The sequence below is a fragment of the Zalophus californianus genome, chromosome 1 (genome assembly GCF_009762305.2).
Source record: "Zalophus californianus isolate mZalCal1 chromosome 1, mZalCal1.pri.v2, whole genome shotgun sequence".
Lineage (NCBI taxonomy): Eukaryota > Metazoa > Chordata > Mammalia > Carnivora > Otariidae > Zalophus > Zalophus californianus.
In genome coordinates, this window is record NC_045595.1 from 7,305,152 (window position 1) to 7,327,344 (window position 22,193).

The following is a 22,193-nucleotide window of genomic DNA, read 5'->3' on the forward strand; positions in this document are numbered from 1 at the left end:
AGAACATGCAACTGTGCGTAGCCATTTATAAGCCCAAGTGTGTGAGCATCAGCAAGTGTATGAAATTACACATAGTCACGCATAAACCAGGGATTGAGTAAGAGTGTGCAAGATACTGTGGGGGAAAGACTGTGAGTGTGAAAGGCAAGGCACTGCACTGCACACCTCCAGGGGGTGCTGTTCTCAGAGCACACCACTCCCCCTAGAATCATGCCACTGTCACAAATATGACAGTGTCATTACGGAGGAGGCTGTGTCTGAGTGTGGTGCCTTGGTCGACTGACGGTGTCTCTGTGAGACCAGGATGTGGTCTGTGCATGTCGTGCAGGAGGATTTGTGTGTGGCTGCTGTGTACATCTGTGCAAAGCATGTTGCTGTGTGTTTGAGGCACAAGTGTGGGTTTGGTACTGTGTGTGTGTGTGTGTGTGTGTGTGTGTGTGTGTCTGCTGTGGTGTGAATGTGTGAGCCCCTGTGTGGTGTGTGCCTGTGTGGAATATGGGGATTGCTCTAGTCTGCATCAGAGGGGTCACGGTCCACATGCAGGGAGGCACAGCCACCCTGGGCATTCCCAAGCTGTCAGCTCTGCTGAGCACGTTTCCAGGCTCATGGGCCTGCGCTGGCTCAAACTCGGGTCCCAGGATGACCTTACATTGGAAAATAAAATTCACGTCCCCTCATTAGTCCTGGGATATGCCATGTCATTTGCAATGGCTATTAATCACAGAGGTACTCAACAGTTTGAGGGAAGAATCTCAACAAGTAGGAAGATCCCCACAGGGCAAACCTGCTCTCCCTCAACTCCCCCAAGATAAGACTATTTTCTGTTTCTGTCGTCCTGAGGACTGTTCTGGTCTATCCCAGGACCTGGGTTTGGCCTTGTCTATCTCAGGTTTCCACTATAGCCCTGGTGCACTCAGGACCTGGATTTGTTCCTGGTCTCCTGGGACCAGGCTTATCTTTGGTCTTTCCCTGGACCCAAGTTCAGCCTTTGTCTACCCAGGGTTTGGGGCTGACCCTCCTCTGTGTCAGAGTCAACCACGGAGTATCTTAAGACCTCAGGGATGTATCCCTGTTCTGTCCCAGGACTTGAACTAATCCCGTCTTGGAACCTGAGTTGAGCCTGGTCTATCTCAGTATCTGGTTCCACCTTGCCTGAGCTTGACCTTCATAACTGGCTGAGAAATCCATTAGCTGAAGCTTCCTCTTCCTGAGCTGAAGCTTCCTCAGGCCTCTGAATGTCCACTGCAACTGACTGTTGTGTCCCAGGATTAACAAGGGTAGGGGGACTGTATTTTCCAATGTCATTTCTTAAAATTCATCAAAGTGGATTTTAGGGTCTTTCCCAAGGATTATTACAAGGCTTTCTTGATGGGCTATTACAAATGGCATTAATCTTCAAGAACGGGGGACTTTACGAGAACCCATCACAAGTCTTACCTCGTAAATACTGGAGTTGTACATCTGAGCTCTCTCTAGGCTCAGAGGCCAACCCTCAGGCCAGTTCAGGAGGGGACCTTGAAGAAGTAGCACGGGGAAGGCACACCGTCGTGGGGCCACTTGAACTAAGCAGGCAGACTCTAGACACTCTCCATTCTCCTTTAACCTTCCCTGACTAACCAGGGAAAATTAGAGCCATACAATAGAATCCCCCTTCTCCTGTCATCATTTATAAACTGCTTCCCCATCTTGGTCCTTACTTCCTGTTATGGCTGAGGAGCTGCCCTTCATCTTAAGGTTCATGCAGCTGTTCTTGTTTCGCCCCTTTCTCCCTTCTTGGGAGTCTTATACAATCAATATCCTGTCTTTGTCCTGCATATTCTACTTCTCCCTTTCAGGCAGAACTTTCTCATTACTTTTTTAAATGAACTCAAGTCTCCCCTATTAAAAAACCAAAATACCTTACTTGATTCCTCCTTCCATCTGTCTCCCACTTCTCTCCTTTTCCTAGTTGCCTACACTAACTCCCTCCTCCACCACTCTTATCTAGTTTCTGACCCCATCATACCACCAACACAGCTCTTGCAAAGTCCACCAATGGCCTCCATGTTTCTAAATCCAATGGACACTTCTCAGCGCACCATCTTTCTTGACCTCTCAGCAGGATTTGACTCTGTTGAGTGCTCTCACTTTCTTGATACATTTCCTTCCCTTGGACACTATGACACATGCTTGCATGGTTCCCTCCTACCTCAATGCATCTCCTTTTCTTCTTCCTCCACCTAGCCATTAAATGTTACTCTAAACCAAGGATTCTCAACCTCAGCACTAGTGGTATTTTGGCTGGGTAACAATTCTGCACCCTTTAGGACGTTTAGCAGTTTCTACCCACTAGATACCCCCTCCCCATTGCGACAATAAATGTCTCCAGATATTGCCAGATGTCTCCTGGATGTGAAATCACCTCCCAGTTGAGAACCATTTACCCTTGCCAAAGCTTCCATCACCACCTGCATGCGTAAATGTCCTCAGAACTCCAAACCCATATATGCAGCTAACTCTTTGACCTGCCCCACTTTGGATGTCTCAAAAGCATCTCAACCCTAACATGCTCAAAATGAAATGCAAGATCTCCTCTCTTGAACCTAGTTCTCATCATCTTCATAGCACCTCCTCCTCCCACTGCCACCAAATCACTGGTTCAGATGCCCAGGCATTATCCTCACCCCCATTTCCCTTCCCTCACCAAGTCTTGTTGATTTTAACTCTTCAATATTTTGTGTTCATGCATGGTTCTTCATCTTTTTTTTTTTTAAGATTTACTTACTTATTTGAAGGGGGCAGAGGGAGAGGGAAAGAGAATCTCAAGCAGGCTGCCTGCTGAGCACAAAGCCCTACATAGGGCTTGATCCCACAACCCCAAGATCATAACCTGAGCTGAAATCAAGAGTCAGACACAGTGAGTCACCCAGGTGCCCCAGTTCTCCATCTTTATCACCACTCAGGAGTCCAGTTGAGTCCAAATGGTCTGCTCTCACAATTCCGAAAGTCTACCTGGTCTACCTTGATCGACCTTTTCTCTTGCCAGGCCACTCTACACATGAGAACCTCAGGGCACTTTCACAATGCACATCTGATCATAACATCCTCCCAACTGAAACCTCATTGCTAGAGTCCCTTTATTCTTAGGATACACACAAAACTCCTTAACACAACCATAAAGCCCTGCAGGTCTACCCTTTACTTACCTCTGCTTTCATCCCACAAAGTCTCTCCCCTGCAAGGTCTTCTCTAATCTATCATACTGTCCACACTTTCTCTCACCCCAGAGCCTTTGCCTAAGAAGTTCCCTCTGCCCAGAGCACACTTTACTCTTAGCTTTGGACCCCAGCTCTTGCTTCCTCCAAATTAGATCAAATCCCCTTATTAAGCTTCGATAACACCAAGGATCTTTTCCTGAAAGCTGTTATCAGAGCCGCCATTTATATTTATTTGTGAATTTTTTTAAAGATTTGATTTATTTATTTATTTAACAGAGAGAAAGTACAAGCAGGGGGGGTGGCAGGCAGAGGGAGAAGCAGGCCCCCTGATGAGCAGGGAACCCGATGCGGGTCTTGATCCCAGGACCCTGGGATCATGACCTGAGCTGAAGGCAGATGCTTAACCGACTGAGCCACCCAGACACACATATTTGTGAATATTTGATCATTACCTGTCTCCCCATTTTGAAGGATGCCCCGTGTACTCTGCCTGGCTCACCATCTTCTCTCCTGTGATGTACCTAGTAGGTCCTCAGAAATACTTGTTGAAAAACTACATGGATGGAAAAATGGCCCCACCGGTTTCAGGATGAAGTTTGAATGTCTTGCCCTGGCATTCGAGGCTCTCCATCACCACGAGGACTGAGCTCTCAGTCTATGTAAAAGGTCAGGGCAGACACCAAAGGGCACAAGATGCCAGATGGAGAATAATAATTCAGCAGAAGCAGGAAGTTGAAGACAAGAATGACCAAGAGAATATAGGTTCCCCTGGAAGGGGGAAATCTTGGGGAGACACTGGCTTTTGATAGAGCACAGAAGGGGGTGCAGATCATTATCTCTTCCTGGCTATTAAGAGGCAGGATGACCCAGCTGTCGTCTGGTCTGCTCTGGTCCCCACTTCTTTTAGAAATTCTCCTTAGGGGCGCCTGGGTGGCTCAGTTGGTTAAGCGTCTGCCTTCAGCTCAGGTCACGATCCCAGGGTCCCGGAATCAAGTCCCGTGTCAGGCTCCCTGCTCAGCAGGGAACCTGCTTCTCCCTCTGCCTCTGCCTGTCCCCCCCTGCTCATGCTCGCTCGCTCGCTCTCTCAAATAAATAAACAAAATATTTAAAAAAAGAAAGAAAAGAAATTCTCCTTGGGCCTCATGTTTCTCTCCAGCTACCACCCTATTTTCCTTTTTCTCACCCCTCACGTATGATCCATCAGTAAGTCCTGGTGGTTCTACTTAAAACATGTGCCAAATATGCCCACTGCTCACCATTCTGGTAGCTTCTATCCTGGCGCAGCCACCGCTGGCTTTTGTTTGGACTATTGCAGTTACCTCCTCCCTCATCTCCCTGCTTCCACCCTCACTCCCTGAAACCCATTGCCTAACAAGGAAGTTAGAGGGATCTTTAAACAACGTGAGTCAGATCATGGCACTCTTCCCCACTGCAACTGGTCCAGCAACTTCTCATTGCACTTAGAATAAAAACCAACAAGTCGGATGCCTGGGTGGCTCAGTCGGTTGGGCATCTGCCTTCGGTTCATCATGATCCCAGGACCGGATCCAGCCCCCGTGTCGGGCTCCCTGCTCAGCGGGGAGTCTGCTTCTCCCTCTCCCTCTGCCCCTCCCCCCTGCTGTGCGAACTCTCTCTCTCAAATAAATAAATAAAATATTTTTTTAAAAAGTTGCTAAGAGAGTAGATCTTCAGTTGTCACCACACATACATATGCACACAGGTAATTATGTGATGGAGGTGTTAACTAACCCTATTGTGGTAATCATTTCACAATATATATGTGTATCAAATTATGCCGTCGTATACCTTAAACTTACACAATGTTATATGCCAATTACATCTCAATAAAGATGGGGGGAAAATGTCACCTCCCCAGAGAGCCTACCCAGATGTCCTGACAAAATAAGGCTCCTGGTTACTTCCTTTCCCATCTCCTTGTTGTCTTTACAGTGTTTATCTATCTAAAATGAACTTGTTTATTTATTTGCTTACATGTTAATTGTGTGTCCAGTATCAAATACACATCGCAAGACTGAAACAGATCCATCGTATTCACAGCTGTGTCTCAGCACCTACAACAGCATCTGGGACTCTAGACACTCAGTTTGTCCAGTGAATGAACGAATGCATGAGTAAATGATGGGTGTCTATCGTTGCCTCCCCTCCCAGGCCCCCTTCCAAGAGAAGGCTCCTACCTGTAAAACCCTACTGAGAAAGAGACTTCCATAACAACGTGTTCCCAGGTACCCAAGGTATCCAGTCTCAGCAAACTGGACAAGTTGATTCCTGATACACATTGAAAGAGGCAAATTCTCCAGTCCAGGGAGATGGAATTGGAACATGAAGGTCAAGGCAATTAAAAGGTGTGGGGCCATGGAGCTGAAGGTGCCCAGGGGATCAGGGGCTGCTGGACTGAGGGGCACCCAGAGTGGAGGGAGACAGGAGAGTGGGGATTTGCTCCTGAATCCAAAGTAGCCCTGCCTCTGCCACCATCCCTTGCCCTGGTTTAACTCTCAGCACAGTGCTATTACAGGATTATAATTTCTCCCCATTACCACTAAAATGCCAGCTCCATGAGAGCAAGCCGCCCATCTGTCTTGTCTACCTGGTGCATAGTAGGTGCACAGTAAGTATTTGCTACTGAATTGAAGTGAGCGTGTAAGTGATGGCTTTCCAAAGTCCTGGAGCCCCAGGTATTGGGTTTTGTGAGATTCCCTGCATTCCTTATCTATAGCTCCTCTTGAACCAGGCCATTTTAGGGGGCTTTCTATTCCAAACAAATTCTCTGACACCCACCCATCCCCAGGCAGACAGACCAGACTGTGATGCTTAGAGGCAGATGAGAACAAAGAGAGATGTCAGGGAAAAGCCAACCAATGAGAAAGGAAACCAGGGCTTTCAAGGACTGACTCTCTCAAGCAAGAGCAGGAGAGAAACAGACAAAGCTGGAAGGCTGGAGGGACGCTACGGTGGGTGCCGGGACAGGACAGGCGGGAGGGGGATGAGAGAAAAGTCTGGGAAACTAGACATAAAGGACAAGGGTCTCTTTGCATTTCAAGGAGAATATTCCTAATGGTAATAACGATTCTACTCAATAATAATTACGGTCCCTAACATTCACTGGGCTCTTCCTTGTGCCAGGCGCTCCAACCCACTTGCCAGCACTGGCCACCATAATTAGCTCTGATGGGAGGAGGGCGTCCACAGGGGAGAAGCTCAGCTGAGACAGTCTGGGGAGGGAGGCTGAGCTCAGGACACTATATTACTGGATGGCGTCGCCGGGTCACCCAGGTGCCCATGTGACTCTGGATGTCCCCCTCCCTGTTCTTCTGAAAAGGACCTGGGGGTTCCAAGGCCAAAGGCCATTCCTATTGGCTTTGAGATCTCACTTTGCCAGGAGTCCAAGGAACTGAGGGGAGAGGGGGAGCTTGGTCATCCACTTCCCAAAATAGTAGCATGTGGAGGGATGCCTGCGTCTCTCAGTCGGTTAAGCGTCTGCCTTCAGCTCAGGTCGTGATCCCAGGGTCCTGGGATCGAGTCCCGCATCAGGAATCCCTGCTCCTTGGGAGCCTGCTTCTCCCTCTGCCTGCCGCTCCCACTGCTTGTGCTCACTCTCTCTGACAAATAAATAAATAAAATCTTTAAAAAAATAGTAGCTTGTGGATATTGGGGTACACGGGAGTTCTGGGACTGTGTGGACATCTGTGTCTATCTATAGGCACCTGTGAGCACCTATGTTCTGGACACATATGGAACATCTGGGCTCATCTGTGACTAGCCATGTCTATAAGTGCACATTTGTGTAAATCCAGGCAAAGGCTGGTGTGCAATCAGTGGACAAGTGCGAGTGTATGTGTGTCTCTCACTGTCTCCCATAGCCATGAACATTCCCTTCACTCCGAAATGGCCATCAACGTTCTATTCCCATATGCTCTCTGCACAATTCATGAGCCCCCAAGTCAATCTGTATAACCGATTTTTATATGTGTGCATCACATGTTTGTGCCTCTTTGCCTTCTCCTTGAGCGTTCGTGTCCCTGCACAGCTCCAGAGCCACAAACGTAAATGCATATCTACGTTCACACGGGTGAATGCCTACCTATAAATACCCGTGGCCCTCTGTGTGACCCCACATGCATGTCTCCCCAGAAGCCACAAACAGGTCACACATCTGTGTCCATCCAAGAACACCAGGTAAAATAGGTGAATTCACTAGAATCAAAATTCTAAAAAAGAATACTCATGCCCTTCCACGTATAATTCTCTATGTCCGTTTGTGTCTCTCTGCATCCACGAACATTCCCGCACTTCTCTCAGTAGGGACTGACATCTGTGTACATTCTGTCAGCGGCACTCTTAGGTCTGGTCTCCCTGACCAACTCATTAGCATTGCAGTCAGTCCTGAAATATTCCTGCAGAATTGATGCTTTACTAATAAGCCTGGTGTCCTGCTGAGGTCACATGGCATTTGCAAGGGCTAATGGAGCCAGCCTCAGCCAGCAGGGTTGGGGAATCCTGGCCTCCTGGAATAGCCAGGGAATGCACTCACCGTAATGAGCAAACTCCTCTTCCTTCTCACTGCACCAAGCATCCCAGCCACTGCCTGTTGAGATATGTTTATGGCCCCAACACTACCCTGGAATCGCACAAAGGGTTGCATCTCCAGATTTGTCATTGTACAGAAGGCTGGATCATGGGGCACCTGGGTGGCTCAGTCGTTAAGCATCTGCCTTTGGCTCCGGTCATGATCCCAGGGTCCTGGGACCAAGGCCTCATCAGGCTCTCTGCTCCACGGGAAGCCTGCTTCTCCCTCTCCCACTCCCCCTGCTTGTGTTCCCTCTCTCACTATGTCTCTCTCTGTCAAATAAATAAATAAAATCTTAAAAAAAAAAAAAAAGCCTGGACCACTCATCAGGGTACTACACTGAGGGCTGCATCAACAGACTTGTCATTATACTGTGGGCTTCATGGCCTTATCATGCATTACACCGGGGGTGACATCATCCAACCTGTCTTTATATGTGAAGACACAATCATCCTTTCGGTCGTAACACTGAAGGCCCCAGTCCCAGGCTGAGCATTATCCTGAGGGACTTTGTAGCCAGAAAATAAGACTTGAGAAGCAACATTTTCCCTTTGCATTGATAACTTCTCTGAGTGAGGTTGAGAAGTAATCCTAAGGGAACTGGTAGGACCACAGCAACGGGGGAACTGGGGATCCTGAAGCGAGGCACTGGGGAAGGGAAGCTACAGAGGACAGAGGAGCAAACAGTACAAGAGCTGGAATTCAACCCTCCCGATCCGGCAATGCTGAAGGGGCTGGGGAAATTCAGAGTGTGTAGCTGCAGGGCTGCCTGACTAATGCCTCCTGGAAGCTATAGATACTGTCATGCCTCTACTATTCCTGCCAGGGAGGTTTGCAAGACATATCTTGCCATGCCCTTGAGGACACACGCCTCACCTGCCAGTGCAGAGCTCCACAGCACAGCATGTGAGCCATGCTATGACATGCCCCGTCATGTGCCATATCCTCTGCTGGGCTCCATGTCCTATTGCCCCCCGACACATTCAGGCGTGCTAAGCTCAGATGTTCCCATATGAGAGACGCGTTCTGACCTGCTCCAACAGGTACCATGGGCTCAGACATGCCCGGCCGCCATCAGGTTCTCTTTATACAAAGGGGCATGCCTGCCATGAAGACATGCCCTGACACGTTCAAACATACTATGACACATCCCAACATATGGGGCCGTCTCCAACAGATATGCACGTGCCCCAGCAGGCTCTGGGGGGCTGGCAGGTCTCTAGCCTCTGCCCCTGAGTCTACATGCCTGTGGCCACCTTGCTGTTCCAGATGGATTGATGGGGCAACAGGGAAAAGGCTGTTATAAATTAAACATTGAGACACCGCCTGAGCACCAGATTCCTGCCATCTATTCATTGGCTGGTTCTCTCCCAGGAGGCTGAGGGACCACAGGGAGGGGGAGAGGGCAGGGGAAGTGGCTCATTTAATTAATTAGTCCTAATTGAGATATCTTTGTAAATACCCCTTTATTGAAGGACACGATCCTATCATTTCCTGGGAATTTGCCGTCTCTATTTGTCTCCAGCCCCTGAGTATCGCAGAAATGACAAGAAAAGAAAGAGCAATCCAAAGGGCTGCTTGAACTCTAGCCATGCTTCTGACAATGGCAGCAACACTGAGGGACAGGCAGGGAGGCTCAGAGAGACACAGAGATCCAGGCAGAGTGGCAGGCAGAGAGACAGAGAGATACAGGCAGAGAGAGATGGGGAAGCTGCAGGGGACAGGACAACAGGCAACGGGGGGGTCACGCGACACCAGCAGAATCAGGATGCAGACCCTGAGATACGGAAAGAGGGACAGGCTGCCAGAGACGGGAGGAGAAACTTCACGACAGGGAGACCAGAAGTGGGGACAGATGGACCACGGCCGGGCAGACAGACCTCCCTCTGCCTTTTCCTGCCTCACCTGGTCTCCCCATCTCCTGGGCAAACTAGCCGCTGCAGCAGCAGAAACAATCAAGCCTGATTCCTCTTTGGCCCTTGCTACTCTCCCCTTCTCTCTCCCTCCCCCAGTCACCCCTGCAATCATCTCCCTTGTTCAAAATGAGCTTCTGCAGCTGCAGCCCAGACAGCTGTTCCATCTTGGAGCCAGCGCTGGGGCCTGATGGCTGGGTCCTAGAGGGAGGCCTTCCTAGGTGGCAGCGGGGGAGGAAGGGAGGTAGAGGGAAGGGGCTCACCTGGGGCTCGGGCACCCACCCACACCTCACCCTGGGCTCCCATCAAAGCTTGGCTCCAATCCCCAGCACCCCTGGGGGTCCAGACACCCCCAGGCCCCTCTAGGGCCTTCAAGGGCTCACACTGGTCTGGCTCATCCTGTCCCATTCAGGAATCCTGCCAACACCCACCCGGGGTTCTGGTTCTGTCCTGTCTCAAGAGCCCTCTTAGGTCAGAGAATGCTGGTCTCTCCCCCAACCCCTGTCAGAGTCCTGGACTATGATACAGCAACTATGGTAACATAGAAACAGGATCCCAGAGAGAGAGAGAGAGAGAGACAGAGGCCGACAGACAGACCTAGAGATAGGGATGGAACAGATATAGAGACAGAGACACCAAGAGACAGAGATGACCCCAGAATCAGAGACAAAAGAGACACACAGAGACAAAGACAGAGACACTCAGAGAGGACTTAGGGATAGACAGAAACAGAGAGAGAAGACAGAGTATGACAAGGAGAGGCAGACACTGAGACACAGGCAGACAGAGATAATCATCAAAATTCACTCAACAAACATTTACTGAATGTCAGCCATGTGTTGTAAAAACAGAGTTAAGACAGAGAAAGGAAAATATAGTTTATGAGACAAAAATACGAGAAAGAGATGGACAGAAACAGAGACTCAAAAGACAGAGTTTAAAAAACAGTGAAGCATCAAGGGTGAGACAGAGAGAGACAAGATCGGGAACCAGACTGCCCTCCCAGGTCTCCAAGTGGCAGCCTCTTCCCTCCCACACACAGACAGACTCAAGCCCACATCAAACTCTCTCAAAGCGCCTGGGCCTCCCCCAGATGGCTGCTTTCCTTCCTTGCCCAGCTTTGTGGCTGCTCCCCACTGGTGCTTCACAAAGAGGCGTCAGCCATCCAGAGTCAGAGGGGAGAAGGATGCTGGGGGCATGAAAGACACCAAGAAGCAGAAACCAGAGCTTCCCTCTGGAAGAGGAAGAAGACAGTTTTAGTCACAGATCAAGTGGCCCTAAAGCCTAGACCACCTTCCCTTCGTGGCTGTCCATGGTGCTGACGGTAGACACAGGCTGCACCTCAAGCCATTTCTTACGTTGGCATCAAACTCGGGGTGGACGAGGTCTAGGGTGGTAGTCAGGAACATCTGATGGGCTCAAGCTGCTACCTACCTCACCAGCTCCTCAGACACACCACCTGCCATCCCACCCCAACACCTTCACACACCCAGTTCTCTTGGCCTATCTCCCTCCACCTTACCAGCTCAGCTCTGCCCAACTCTTACTCAACCTTCATGTCTCAGGGCAAATGTCACCTCTTCAGGGAAGCCTTCCCTGACCACCCCTTCCCAATTACATGTCTTCATGGCTCCACATCTTCTCCTTCATGACCCCTACCAAACTGTGATTATATAGCCATTTGCACAATTCCACATTCACTATGTCTCCCTACGAAGCTTTAAGAGAGAAGAAACAGTCTCCCTTGTTCACTGCTCTATTTCCAGTCCCCAGCACAGGACTTAGCATATGGAGGGACTCAATGATTGCTGGTTGGGAATGACTCTGCTCTCTGGTGGCAAGATTACTCCATGCCTTGATGTGGGAAGTTGGCAAAGTGCACATTCGTCAGACATCCGTTCAAACAGAAGGATGGAAAAACAAGGACACATGAAAAAAAGCTTTAAGAAACAGACACTTCTGGGATGCCTGGGTGGCTCAGGTGGTTAAGAGTCTGATTCTTGATTTCAGCTCAGGTTATGATCTCGGTGTCATGAGACCAAGCCCCACATTGAGCCCCACATCAGGCTCCACACCCAGCAGAACGCTGAGATTCTCTGTCCCTCTCCCTCTGCCCCTCATCCTGCTTTCTCTCTCTCTCAAAATAAATAAATAAATCTTAAAAAAAAGAAAAGAAAAGAAACAGACACTTCTGATCCATAAGAAAAGATTCAGGAATCACAGAAATACTCATCAAAGTTCAAAGGTGCCATCAGGAGGAAGAAGGGGCAGTAGTCTCATGGAGGCAGAAAGAACTGAGACCATTCAGGACACACCTACTGCCCTAAAGGAGAAGATCCCAGTAATAAACAAAAGGGACAAAGTGCTTACATGGCACTTCTATTCTGTTGGTGGCAAATAATTACCAGGATGATTTCAGATAATTATGAGTGCTGGGCAGAAAATAGAACAGGTCCAAATAACAGTGTGGGGACATTCTAGCTGGGGTGGTCAAAGGAGGTCTCTCTGAGGAGGTGACATTTGAGTTGGGACCTGAGTGGTGAGAAGGAGCAGGCTAGAGGAGGTTCCCGGAGGATGTCACAGCAAATGCAAAAAGTTCCAGAGGCAGGAACAAGAAGAGGGATGGAAGAGTGGTCCAAGACCTGAGACTCAGGCAGATAGGGTCTTGTAATAATAATAATAGCAATAATAATTACAATAGCTAACCTTTATAGGCACCTTCCATATGTCAGGTACACAGCTAAGCACAGTGTTATATGGAACATTCCACCATTATCCCCATTTCATGGATAAAGAAACTCAGGCTTAATGAGTTGAACCAGAGTCAAGAGTTTAGATTTGGTTCAAGTGAGGTAGGCAAAAGTTCAAAGGAGGCAAATTTCACACTCACAATCTAGAAGGATTTTCTAACAACCAGAGGTCTCTTTAAAAATGCAACAGGCAGGGGCGCCTGGGTGGCTCAGTCGTTAATATCTGCCTTTGGCTCAGGTCATGATCCCAGCTCCTGGGATCGAGCCCCACATCAAGCCCCGCATTGAGCCCCACATCGGGCTCCCTGCTCAGCGGAAGCCTGCTTCTCCCTCTCCCACTCCCCCCGCTTGTGTTCCCTCTCTTGCTGTGCCTCTCTCTGTCAAATAAATAAATTAAATCTTTAAAAAAAAATGCAACAGGCAGGGGCACCTGGGTGGTGCAGTCAGTTGAGGGCCGACTCTTGGTTTCAGCTCAGGTTGTGATCTCAGGGTTGTGAGATCGAGGCCCGTGACAGCTCCACACTCAGTGCAGAATCTGCTTGAGATTCTCTCTCCCTCTGCCTCTGCCCCTCCCACTCATGCTCTCTCTCTTTCTCTAAAATAAGGAAATAAATCTTTTAAAAAATGCAACAAGCAACTTCATATTCCTTTTCTGCTCCACATCCCTCCAAATCTCCCATCCTTTGACACTCAGAATGAAGTGCAGACACCTCTGGCCAAATTCCTTCATGATGTGGACCTTTCTGGCTACTCAGGCCACTTCCACACTCCTCCCAGCATGGCACATAAATCTCCAGGAACTCTGAACTGCTTGGTCTCTCTGTGCTCACCAGGATGCCCATTGCCTCTGAGCCTTTGTTCATGCTGTTCCTTCTTGCTCTGTCTTCACCCAGCCAATTCCTTCTCAACCGTAAGACTCGGTGTGAGTACCACCACCTCCAGGAAGCCTCCGCTGTACCCTGGCTGGTTTCAGTGTCCTCCTCTGCACCCTTATAACACTCTGGAAATATCCTTATTACCACACATACCATGTCATGTCCCAAGTACTGTTGACGAGGCTGCAATCTGATTGAAGTCGGGGATGTTATTCATCTCTATGTCCCACAGTCCAGGAAACTTCCCAGTACAAAGTAGGTGCTCAATAAATGTTTCCTCACATTTTGAAGTGTTTGAGCAGAAGCTGGAAGTCCACAATTTAGGAGCAGGTAAATATGGTAGGTCGGGGTCAAATCCACAATATGCCTACTTTTCTCCACCCCTTTGGCCCCTACCTTGGTCCAGCCCCCATCCTCACTCACCTGGACCGGTGCAGTGGCCTCCTCCCTGGTCTTCTGGCTCCCGCTCTCATCCCCCTCAGGGACCAGAGGGAAACTGAACACCTGAGCTAAGTCCTGTCCCTCTTCTGCTCAGAACCCTCCCTGGAATTCCATTTATTTGCTTAACAAGTATTTATTGAACACTTACTATTGCTAGGTCCTATGCTAGGCACTAGGGCTACAACAGTCAATAAAAGTTTTTAAAAATCCCTGCCCTCGTGGAGCTGACATTATAGTGGGGAATGAATCAGAAAACAACAAGATAAATAAGTGGACTATGCAGAGTATATTAGAAAGTTAAAAGAGCAAGGAGGAATGGAAAGCATGAGGAGTTACAGGTTAAAACTAAAATCCCTACAAGGTTCCCCTACCTCTGAACATGATGCAGGTCCCCCGCCACCTCCCCGCCCTCATCTCCAACTGCTTTCCCCCCTTTGCTCACTCTGCTTCAGCCACTGGTTTCCTCACTGTTTCTCCAACATTTCAGGCACATTCCCACCTCAGGGCCTTTGCACTTGCTCTTCTCTCTATTTGTTAACTCTCCTCCTTTAGAATTGAGCCCTCTCTCACTTCCTTCAGCTCTCTGCTCAAATGTCACCTGTTCAGAGGGGCCATTCAGTCTAAAATAATCCCTCCATCACTCTCCACTCCCCTTATGCTTCTTCATAGTACATGCATCACCATCTAAAATATTATAGATTTATCTATATAGTTATTTATTTATTTCTCCCTATCTCTGCTCTAGAATGTCAGTTCCCTGAGGACAAGGATATCTGTCCGTTTTGTTCACTGTTATGTCCCTGGCACCTAGAATACCTTGCACAAAGTATATGCTCAATAAGTATTTGTTAAATAAATGAGTGAATGAACAAGTGGAGATACCCTCTAAGAGAATTCTTGTTACTTAGGATAAGAGGGGGAGGGATCAGCAGAGTGGGGTGCTGTTTAGGGCTGTTCACAAATATCTGGCTACTCCTCTCTGTTCAGGTCATGATAGGACCACACTTCTCACCTTCTTTGAGGTTAGACATGCCATGTGACTTGTGTTAACAAATGAAATGACCAAAGTAACATTCCAGGGTAGAGCTTTAGGAACTGATGGAGGATTTGCTGTACCCTTCCTTTTTCTGTTTCAATGATCATGTCACCACACAGCTCCATCCTCCTGGGTCCCTGAATGACAACTACGAATAAAGTTCTCCAGCCAACAATGGGTATATAGTGCAAAGGAGAAATGAAACTGTGTTGTGTTAAACCACAAGGTACTGGTGTACCTTGACCTCTCTTGACTGATACAGCATCTCTGGCACCTTCCCCCCCACCCGCAGGAAACTGTCAAGAAAAGATATGGAATCTGAGCTTTGGTTCTTTGCAGGAAGTCCTCAAAGAGCCCTTTTGTGCATAGCTGCTTAGACCCTCTCCCCCATTCCTCCCATGAGGAAAAGGGTCCTCCCCAAACAGAATACCTCTTGTTCATCTCCCCTTCCTTTTTCCAGCCCTTAAGGAGGGGTGAGTGGATGGGCAAGGGCATAACATATAAGGTGCAGGTAATTCTCTTCAGTCGCTGTAATGAGAGTAGCCACTGGAAAGGGGCTGACAGCGCTTAGTTCTGGATTTATGACACCCAGGTGAGGAGCCATTCCGCTGAAGGCTCCCATCCCACAGGGATGGTTTATGGCTGAGAGTTGGCCAAAGGTAGTAGCGGTAGAAGCTTCCTCCCCATTCCTTTTCAGAGATGGCCTGAAACACCACTCAGAATCTCTTAGAATGCTAAGCTGCTTCTCCAGATCAAATCAGGGAGGGGAAGCCTGAGATAAGAATGGCCAGAGGGTCTGGGCTCACCCCCACCTCAGCACTGAGGCCCTTTATTCAGTCAAACACCAGCATCCAATCTTCTGCCTCATGACTGGTAATTCTTGCTACATGAGTCCCTGAACCCCTCCGTTAACCCATGTTGGTGCACTACACTTTTCTACAACTCCTTCTTACTGAGCACCTAGAATGTGCCTAGTAACTTCCATTTGTTCTCCCCAACCCTGAGGAAGGTGGATTTTTTTTTAACAATTTTATTTTTAAGTAATCTCGACACCCAACGTGGGGTTTGAACTCACAACCCCAAGATCAAGAGTTGCATGTTCCACTGACTGAGCCAACCAGGTGCCCCAGGAAGGTGGATTCTTGATTTAGACACTTGACAAATATTTATTCTGTGCCTACTATGTGCTTGGCTACCACGGCAAATGAAGAAACTCCTCCTTACTGAACACCTACTGTGCTCCCAGCCATTTGTTTCCACTTGAAGGTGGAATCCATGAATCCTTATGAAGATGTCATTGTTGGTTCAGTCACACAACATTGTTGGTTCAGTTCAGGCAAATAAGTATTTGTCAACAAATACTTATTGTGGGCTTACTGTGCATCAGGCCTTAGGGTTTAATAATGAGCAAAACACAGATGTCCTTGGTGGTTCCTCATGGATCCTATGGTCTAATGGGGACTCTAAACTCTCCTTGACTAATGAGGATACTGAAGCTTAGAGAGGTTAAATAATTTCCCCAAGGGCATACTGCTAGTAAAGTGCAGGGCCAGAATTCAAACCCAGATATGTATGACTTAGAGTCCTATCACTAACTGAGCATCTACTATGTCAGGCACTGAGCTGGAGCTTTTAAGCATAAACATGCTTGACATAGAGAGGGCAAACAATAGTTTTGCTGAATAAACAAAATGGATGGAAGGATGGATATATAGAGGGTAGATGAACAGACGGCTGGATGATGGATGGATAGAGGGGTGAGTGGATACATGGATAGAGAGATGCATGGATGGAGGGATGGACGCATGGAAGGAGAGATGGAGAGACAGATGATGGATAATGATTGGCTGAAGAGATGGATGGAGAAGTGGATGGAGAGATGAATGGGAGGATAAAGGGATGGATGGATGGATGAATGGATGGATGGATGGATGGATGGATGGTGGAGAAACAGATGGAAGCAAGGATGAGTGGGGAGCTGGACTACAGATCTCTGTTACCCACAACAGTTCTGTGAGGTAGGAATTATCATTCCCATTTTATAAATGAGGAAACCACAGCTCAGAGTGGTGAACTCACTGGCGCCCAGAGTCAAGAGCAAGTCATAGAGCAAGGTGGGGGAGAGCGGATTCCAACCTTGGTCTACCAGACTCCCAAGACCATTTCTAGAGCACTCTCTTGTGACAGTTCCCCTTCAGGTCCTATCCTAAGTCTCTTGGCATCTCATTCCACAGAGTCCTTATGCAAGGCTTAGTGAGACTGAGGGATGGGATGGGGATCAGGGATGGAAGAAATACTAACTTTCAGCAGGTAATTTCATGGTAGCACTAGATTGTGGTCCTATTAGCTACAGATGGGTCAGAATGGAGACCAGTTCTGTTTGGGTACATGTACATGTACACACACTTACAGAAAACACATGGTTCACACAGGAATCCACCCACATGTATACAAAGTAGGCACACACACCATTCATAGTTACACACATATGCACACACTTCTGAAGACATGCATGTCTACACTTACATGCACACAAACACACACGTACATATTAGTACAAACAAAATCATAACTCAGAGACATACTCTTCCACACTTATGTACACCTTCCCCACACACCATATGCTATACATATTACATGCAGACATTTACACAAACTCACACTCTGTGAGGGTGGGGGAGGGGAATGTGGCTTCTGATTTCAATGTGACACCATCTCTCTTCCCCCTCAGAAGGCAAGAGCTAAAAGGCTGTCACAAACTCATATGTGCACATGCAATCACGTAACACACGTGGGGACATAGAACTGCAGATATACACTTAGACACATCCACACCCGGACACACTCACACTCATTCAGGGACATACCTTCACACACAGGAAGATACACTTGGACCCTCATGTTGGCAAAGCTCATAAACTTTCTCCCTCAATTCACACCCAACCCCATTTACACACCAAAACTCATGACTAGATAAACACACCAGAATATACTCGAATCATATCACTCGATGTGACAGACACACAGAAAGACATTGTTTCACATATTATCTTCAAGTTTGAGAATTTGGACTGAGAGCCCTCACCAGTGCCAAGGCCAATACCATTTCCCCCCAGGGGTGGGACAAAGCCTGGGCACAGTGTTTGGCACCCCCCCCCACTTGCCTTCCACCCTTGGGAGCAAAGACTTCTTTTCCTTTCAGCAAGGAGAAAGAAGTGGTGTGGTGGCCACTGGAGGCTGAACAAGGGAGCTGGTGAAGTTAGGGAAACACTGAGCAGGAGAGGGAGCTCCATGCATCCCAGTTCCACCTATTGGGAGGAGTCCCGCAAACAGATTGAAAAGGGGAAAAGATGGGAAGGGAGGGCCATATCTGGAGGAGACCGAGGGAAGTTTGCAGTGGAGGCTGCCTTCTCCCCTTTCCCCAGGGCACCAGGAACACCGTTATTGATCATGAATGAGTCTCCCTGCCCCCTCCCCAAAAGAGCTCTGTGGCAAGGGGAGCTGGAGGATGAAGGTGATAGAGGAGGACAGGACGGGCTGAGGGAAGGGGCAATCCTGTGCTTCTGGGGGCCGGGCCAGCCCTTGCCCCTGCCCCAGTCTTGAGAGCCATCTGCCTCCTAGAGAGAGCGAGTTCTGGGAATAAATATTCGGCACATGGTGAAACAGGTAACCAGGAAGGAGATCTTGGGGATGGGGGGGGGGGGGCTGCAGGGGAGAGAAAAAGACAGACAAAAAGAGATACAAAGTCAGAGACAGTGCAACAGAGATAGAGACAAAGACAGGGAGAGACAGAGAGAAGCAAACCAGAGGGGAAAGAACAGATAGAGAGGGAGAGAAAAAGAGAGACAGACGGGACGACTCAGAGATACACAGACAGGCAGCGATCCCGAAGGCAGAGACGCTCGGAGACCCCGTGGTTTCCCCATTCAGAGGCAACGTCCCTCCCAGCCTCCCGAATCTACCCTCCCGCTCCGCCCCACTCAGCCGGACCCGGCTCAGTTGCGCAGCCCTTGTCGCCTGCGCGGGGAGCCGAGCGAGCCTAGTACATTGTTGCCACTTGGACACTGCTCACTAATAACGAGAAGCAGTAATAATAATAACAAGAATAAACGGCGCGGGGGGGGGGGCTCAGGATCCCGGGGCTCCTCTGCGTCCAGCCCCCAGCCCCGGGAGGGCGCCCCCCGGCCAGGCGCGCAGAGAAGCTGGGGGGCGGGGGCCCCCGGGGGCTGCGGCGGCGGCGGCGGCGGCGGCGCGGGCACCACGCCCCCCGGGAGTGCCCCCCGCGCGGCGGCCACTCACGATTTTCTCGGAGGCGCCCGCGCGGGACACGGTGCCGTTGAGCCCCACGAGCGAGGGCAGCGTCTGCGACATCCAGTTGGTGACCATGGCCATGGTGCTCAGCACGGCCCCGATCTTGAGCAGCGGCACCGACATCGCGCCCCCGCCTCATGCCCCGCGGCCGCCCGCCGCGCGTCCCTTCTCCGGCCCGCCGCCTGGCGCTCGGTCCCTCGCCACCCAGCCGCCCCGGGGGCACGAGCGCAAGCTGGGGGCCGGGACCGGGGCCGGCAGGGGGGCTCGCGGACTCGGGCTGCGGCTCGGCGCGCCTGGCGGGCTCCGCTTATAAAGCGCCGGCTCGGCCCCCCCCCCACCCCCTCCCGCGCCTCCGCGCCGGGCACTTCCAGCCGCCGTGACGTCACGGCTCCGGGCCGGAGCCCGGCGGGGGCGGGGGGCGCCCAGACTGCCCCCCCTCCCCAGGCCCCGCCGCCGCCCCGCGGGGACCGCCCCCCCCCGGGTGAGGGCCCCTGCGGTGGCGTTCCCCACCTGCCCCACCCCCACCGCCTTGGTATTCCCAGCCCCGCCCCCCAGCGGTGTTCCCGCTCCCCCCCTCCCCCGGCACTCCCCCGCCACCCTCCGCGCACAGCCCCTTTCGGAGCCCTAGGCGTTCGACAGCCCCCCGGGCTCAGTGGGCGGCCGCCGCACGCGGACCACCCGAAGCTGGCAGGGGGCCGGAGTCGCAAGCCCCCACCCTCCTACGGTTAGGACACCGACCCCCGCTCTCTGGAACCCGGGAGCGCAGGCGTCGGGGGCCGTGGGGGCGAGACCCGTGGGCACCCCTGAACCGGGCAGCACAGGGTCTCCTTTCCTAGGGGAAGGGACTTCCCCGGTACCACTCTGGGGACCCCCTCCCCCCGTGGTTTCGGGACCAGGGAAGCCCAGAGTGGCGGGTCTAGAGCCAGTAGACGCGACTGCCTGGATGACGGTGCGGCAGTGGGAGGGGGTCACCCGGGCAGCCGGGAGGATTTCCCACTACACCGAGGGGCTCATCGTAACCCGGGGCGGCTGAGACGGAGGAGCCAGCCTTTTGCAGACTAGTCCCAGGCGGGTCTCCACTCATAACTCGAACTTGGGGTGGAGGCGGGGAACTGACACTTCGGACCTTCCTCCGGGCCCCAGGGCTCGGGGTCCGTCCCTGCCGCGGAGGGGGAGTGCAGAGTGGCCCCCCACCCACCCACCCACTCACCCACTCACCCACCCACGCACCAGCCGGCGGCGGGGGTGGCGAGTAGGCGAGGAGGAGCCCCCGGCGGGTTTTAATTTTCTCTGTTTTCCCTCACTCACGCCCCCTCCCGGCGTCCCCGCATCACCTCGCGCTGCCGCCCCGGCCGCCGCCGCCGCCGTCGCCCGCAGCCCGCGGCCGCCGCCGTCTGGAGGCGGCGATGACTCAGGCCTTTACCGGCCGTGGCCGCTAGCCGAGGGCTCGCCGCCGAGGGAGAAGCGCTGGAGAGGGCGGTAGGGGTTTTGAACTGCCCTTTTTTCTGAGCTTAACACGCAGAGGCAGGTGCCGACCCTGGTGACCCCTAGCAAAGACCTCTCTGCCTCAGCTTCCTCATCTGCAATGTGGGTGGTTGTGAGGACCCATGTACCTAATATGTGTAAAGGGCTTAGGTGTCCTGAGAATCAAGTTAAAGATTTATTGAACATCTACTATGTGCAACGCACTGCGAACAACAGATAAAAATGCCTTTGTGGAGCTGAAAATTATATGGGGCAAGACAGAAAAGGCGGGGGGTGATACGTAGGCTATGGGGAGGAAGGGGCATCCAGACTAAGTAGGAGAGTAAACTTTAGTCAGGATGATTGGAGAGTGATATTTGGGCAGAGACCTGAAGAAGGTGAGGGAGGGAGCCATTTGGATATCTGAGGGAAGAGTTACTGACAAAGAGCAAGTGCAAAGGTCTGAGGCAGGAACATAAGTGCTCAAGGAACAGGCCAGTGTGGTTGGAGCAGAGTGAACTGGGAGAGCATGTGTGTGTCTGGGAGAGTGGGTGATGTGCTTATAAAGTACTTTGCAGGGTGTCTGGGACACGCGAAGCATTTCATAAATAGTAGCTGCCATTGTTATTATCTGCGACTGATGATAAGCTTTAAAAAATGAGATGAGTCCTTGCCTCCTTGTACTATAGCTTGCATTTACAATTTGAACACTTTGCAAATGTGCTGGCTGAGCACCAGCTGCAACCTCCCATGAAAAGTACAGCAACATCCCTATTTGCAGGTGAAGAAACTGGGCTCAGAGAGGAGAGGGGACCAACTCAGGGTGACCCAGGAGGTAAATAGGGGCTCAGGATTTTAACCCAGGTCTGTCTGATTTCAGACTCCAAAACCACTGGGCTCCAAGGTCTCCTAGCTTAGAGAATTTTGAACCCACTGATACTGTTTCACTCTCTCACCATTGGTGCTGTGGGAAACTGCCCTAGCTCCTTCCAGTCAAACTCCTCCAAGGAGTGGTCTACACTGACATCTGCATTTGCTGTCTCTACTGCCTCACCTCCTACCTCCTGAATGCTTCCAAACTCCTCTCACCAAAGGCAGCAGTGACCTTCCAATTTGCCTGCTCCACAGCCTCACATGAGCCCTCATTTAGTTACCGCAGAGGTTAGTCTTCATGGATCATTCCCTCTTTCTCGAAAGTAATTTCTCTTTTGATTTCAGAGACACCTTATCATTTCCTAGTTCCACTCCCACCACTCTGGCTGCATCCTCACTGTCTCCTGCCTTCTCCCAAAATGTCTATGTCTCAAAGCGTTTTCTCCTGAGTCCCCACTCATCTCATTCTGTATACTGTGCCTGGACCATCACACCCACTCCCAAGGTTTTGGTTCTGTCTGGCACATTCCCACCTCAGGACCTTTGTACTTGCTGTGCATTGCTGTCCACTCTACCCATAACACTTTTTTTTTAAAGATGTATTAATTTATCTGAGAGAGAGCACGCACATGCGAGTGGGGGGAGAGGCAGCGGGAGAGAGAGAGAATCCTCAAGCAGACTCCCCACTGAACTTGGAGCCTGACACAGGGCTGCATCCCAGGACCCTGTGATCATGACCTGAGCCGAA

At 50.6% G+C, this 22,193-nt stretch overlaps 1 protein-coding gene across 2 annotated transcripts in view; it reads right to left on the bottom strand.

Annotated features, from left to right (window-relative positions):
* OLFM2 (olfactomedin 2) overlaps window positions 1-22,193 on the bottom strand; it is a 59,962-nt gene that overhangs the window by 24,427 nt on the left and 13,342 nt on the right. Inside the window, exon 1 of one of the 2 annotated variants that reach the window (XM_035728404.1) lies at window positions 19,097-19,359. The exons of the other annotated variant lie outside the window; for it this stretch is intronic. Coding sequence (XP_035584297.1) covers window positions 19,097-19,231 — 135 coding nt within the window. The 5' untranslated portion in view covers window positions 19,232-19,359. Of the gene's footprint in view, window positions 1-19,096; window positions 19,360-22,193 lie in introns of those variants that run through there. 2 annotated transcript variants of the gene reach the window in all.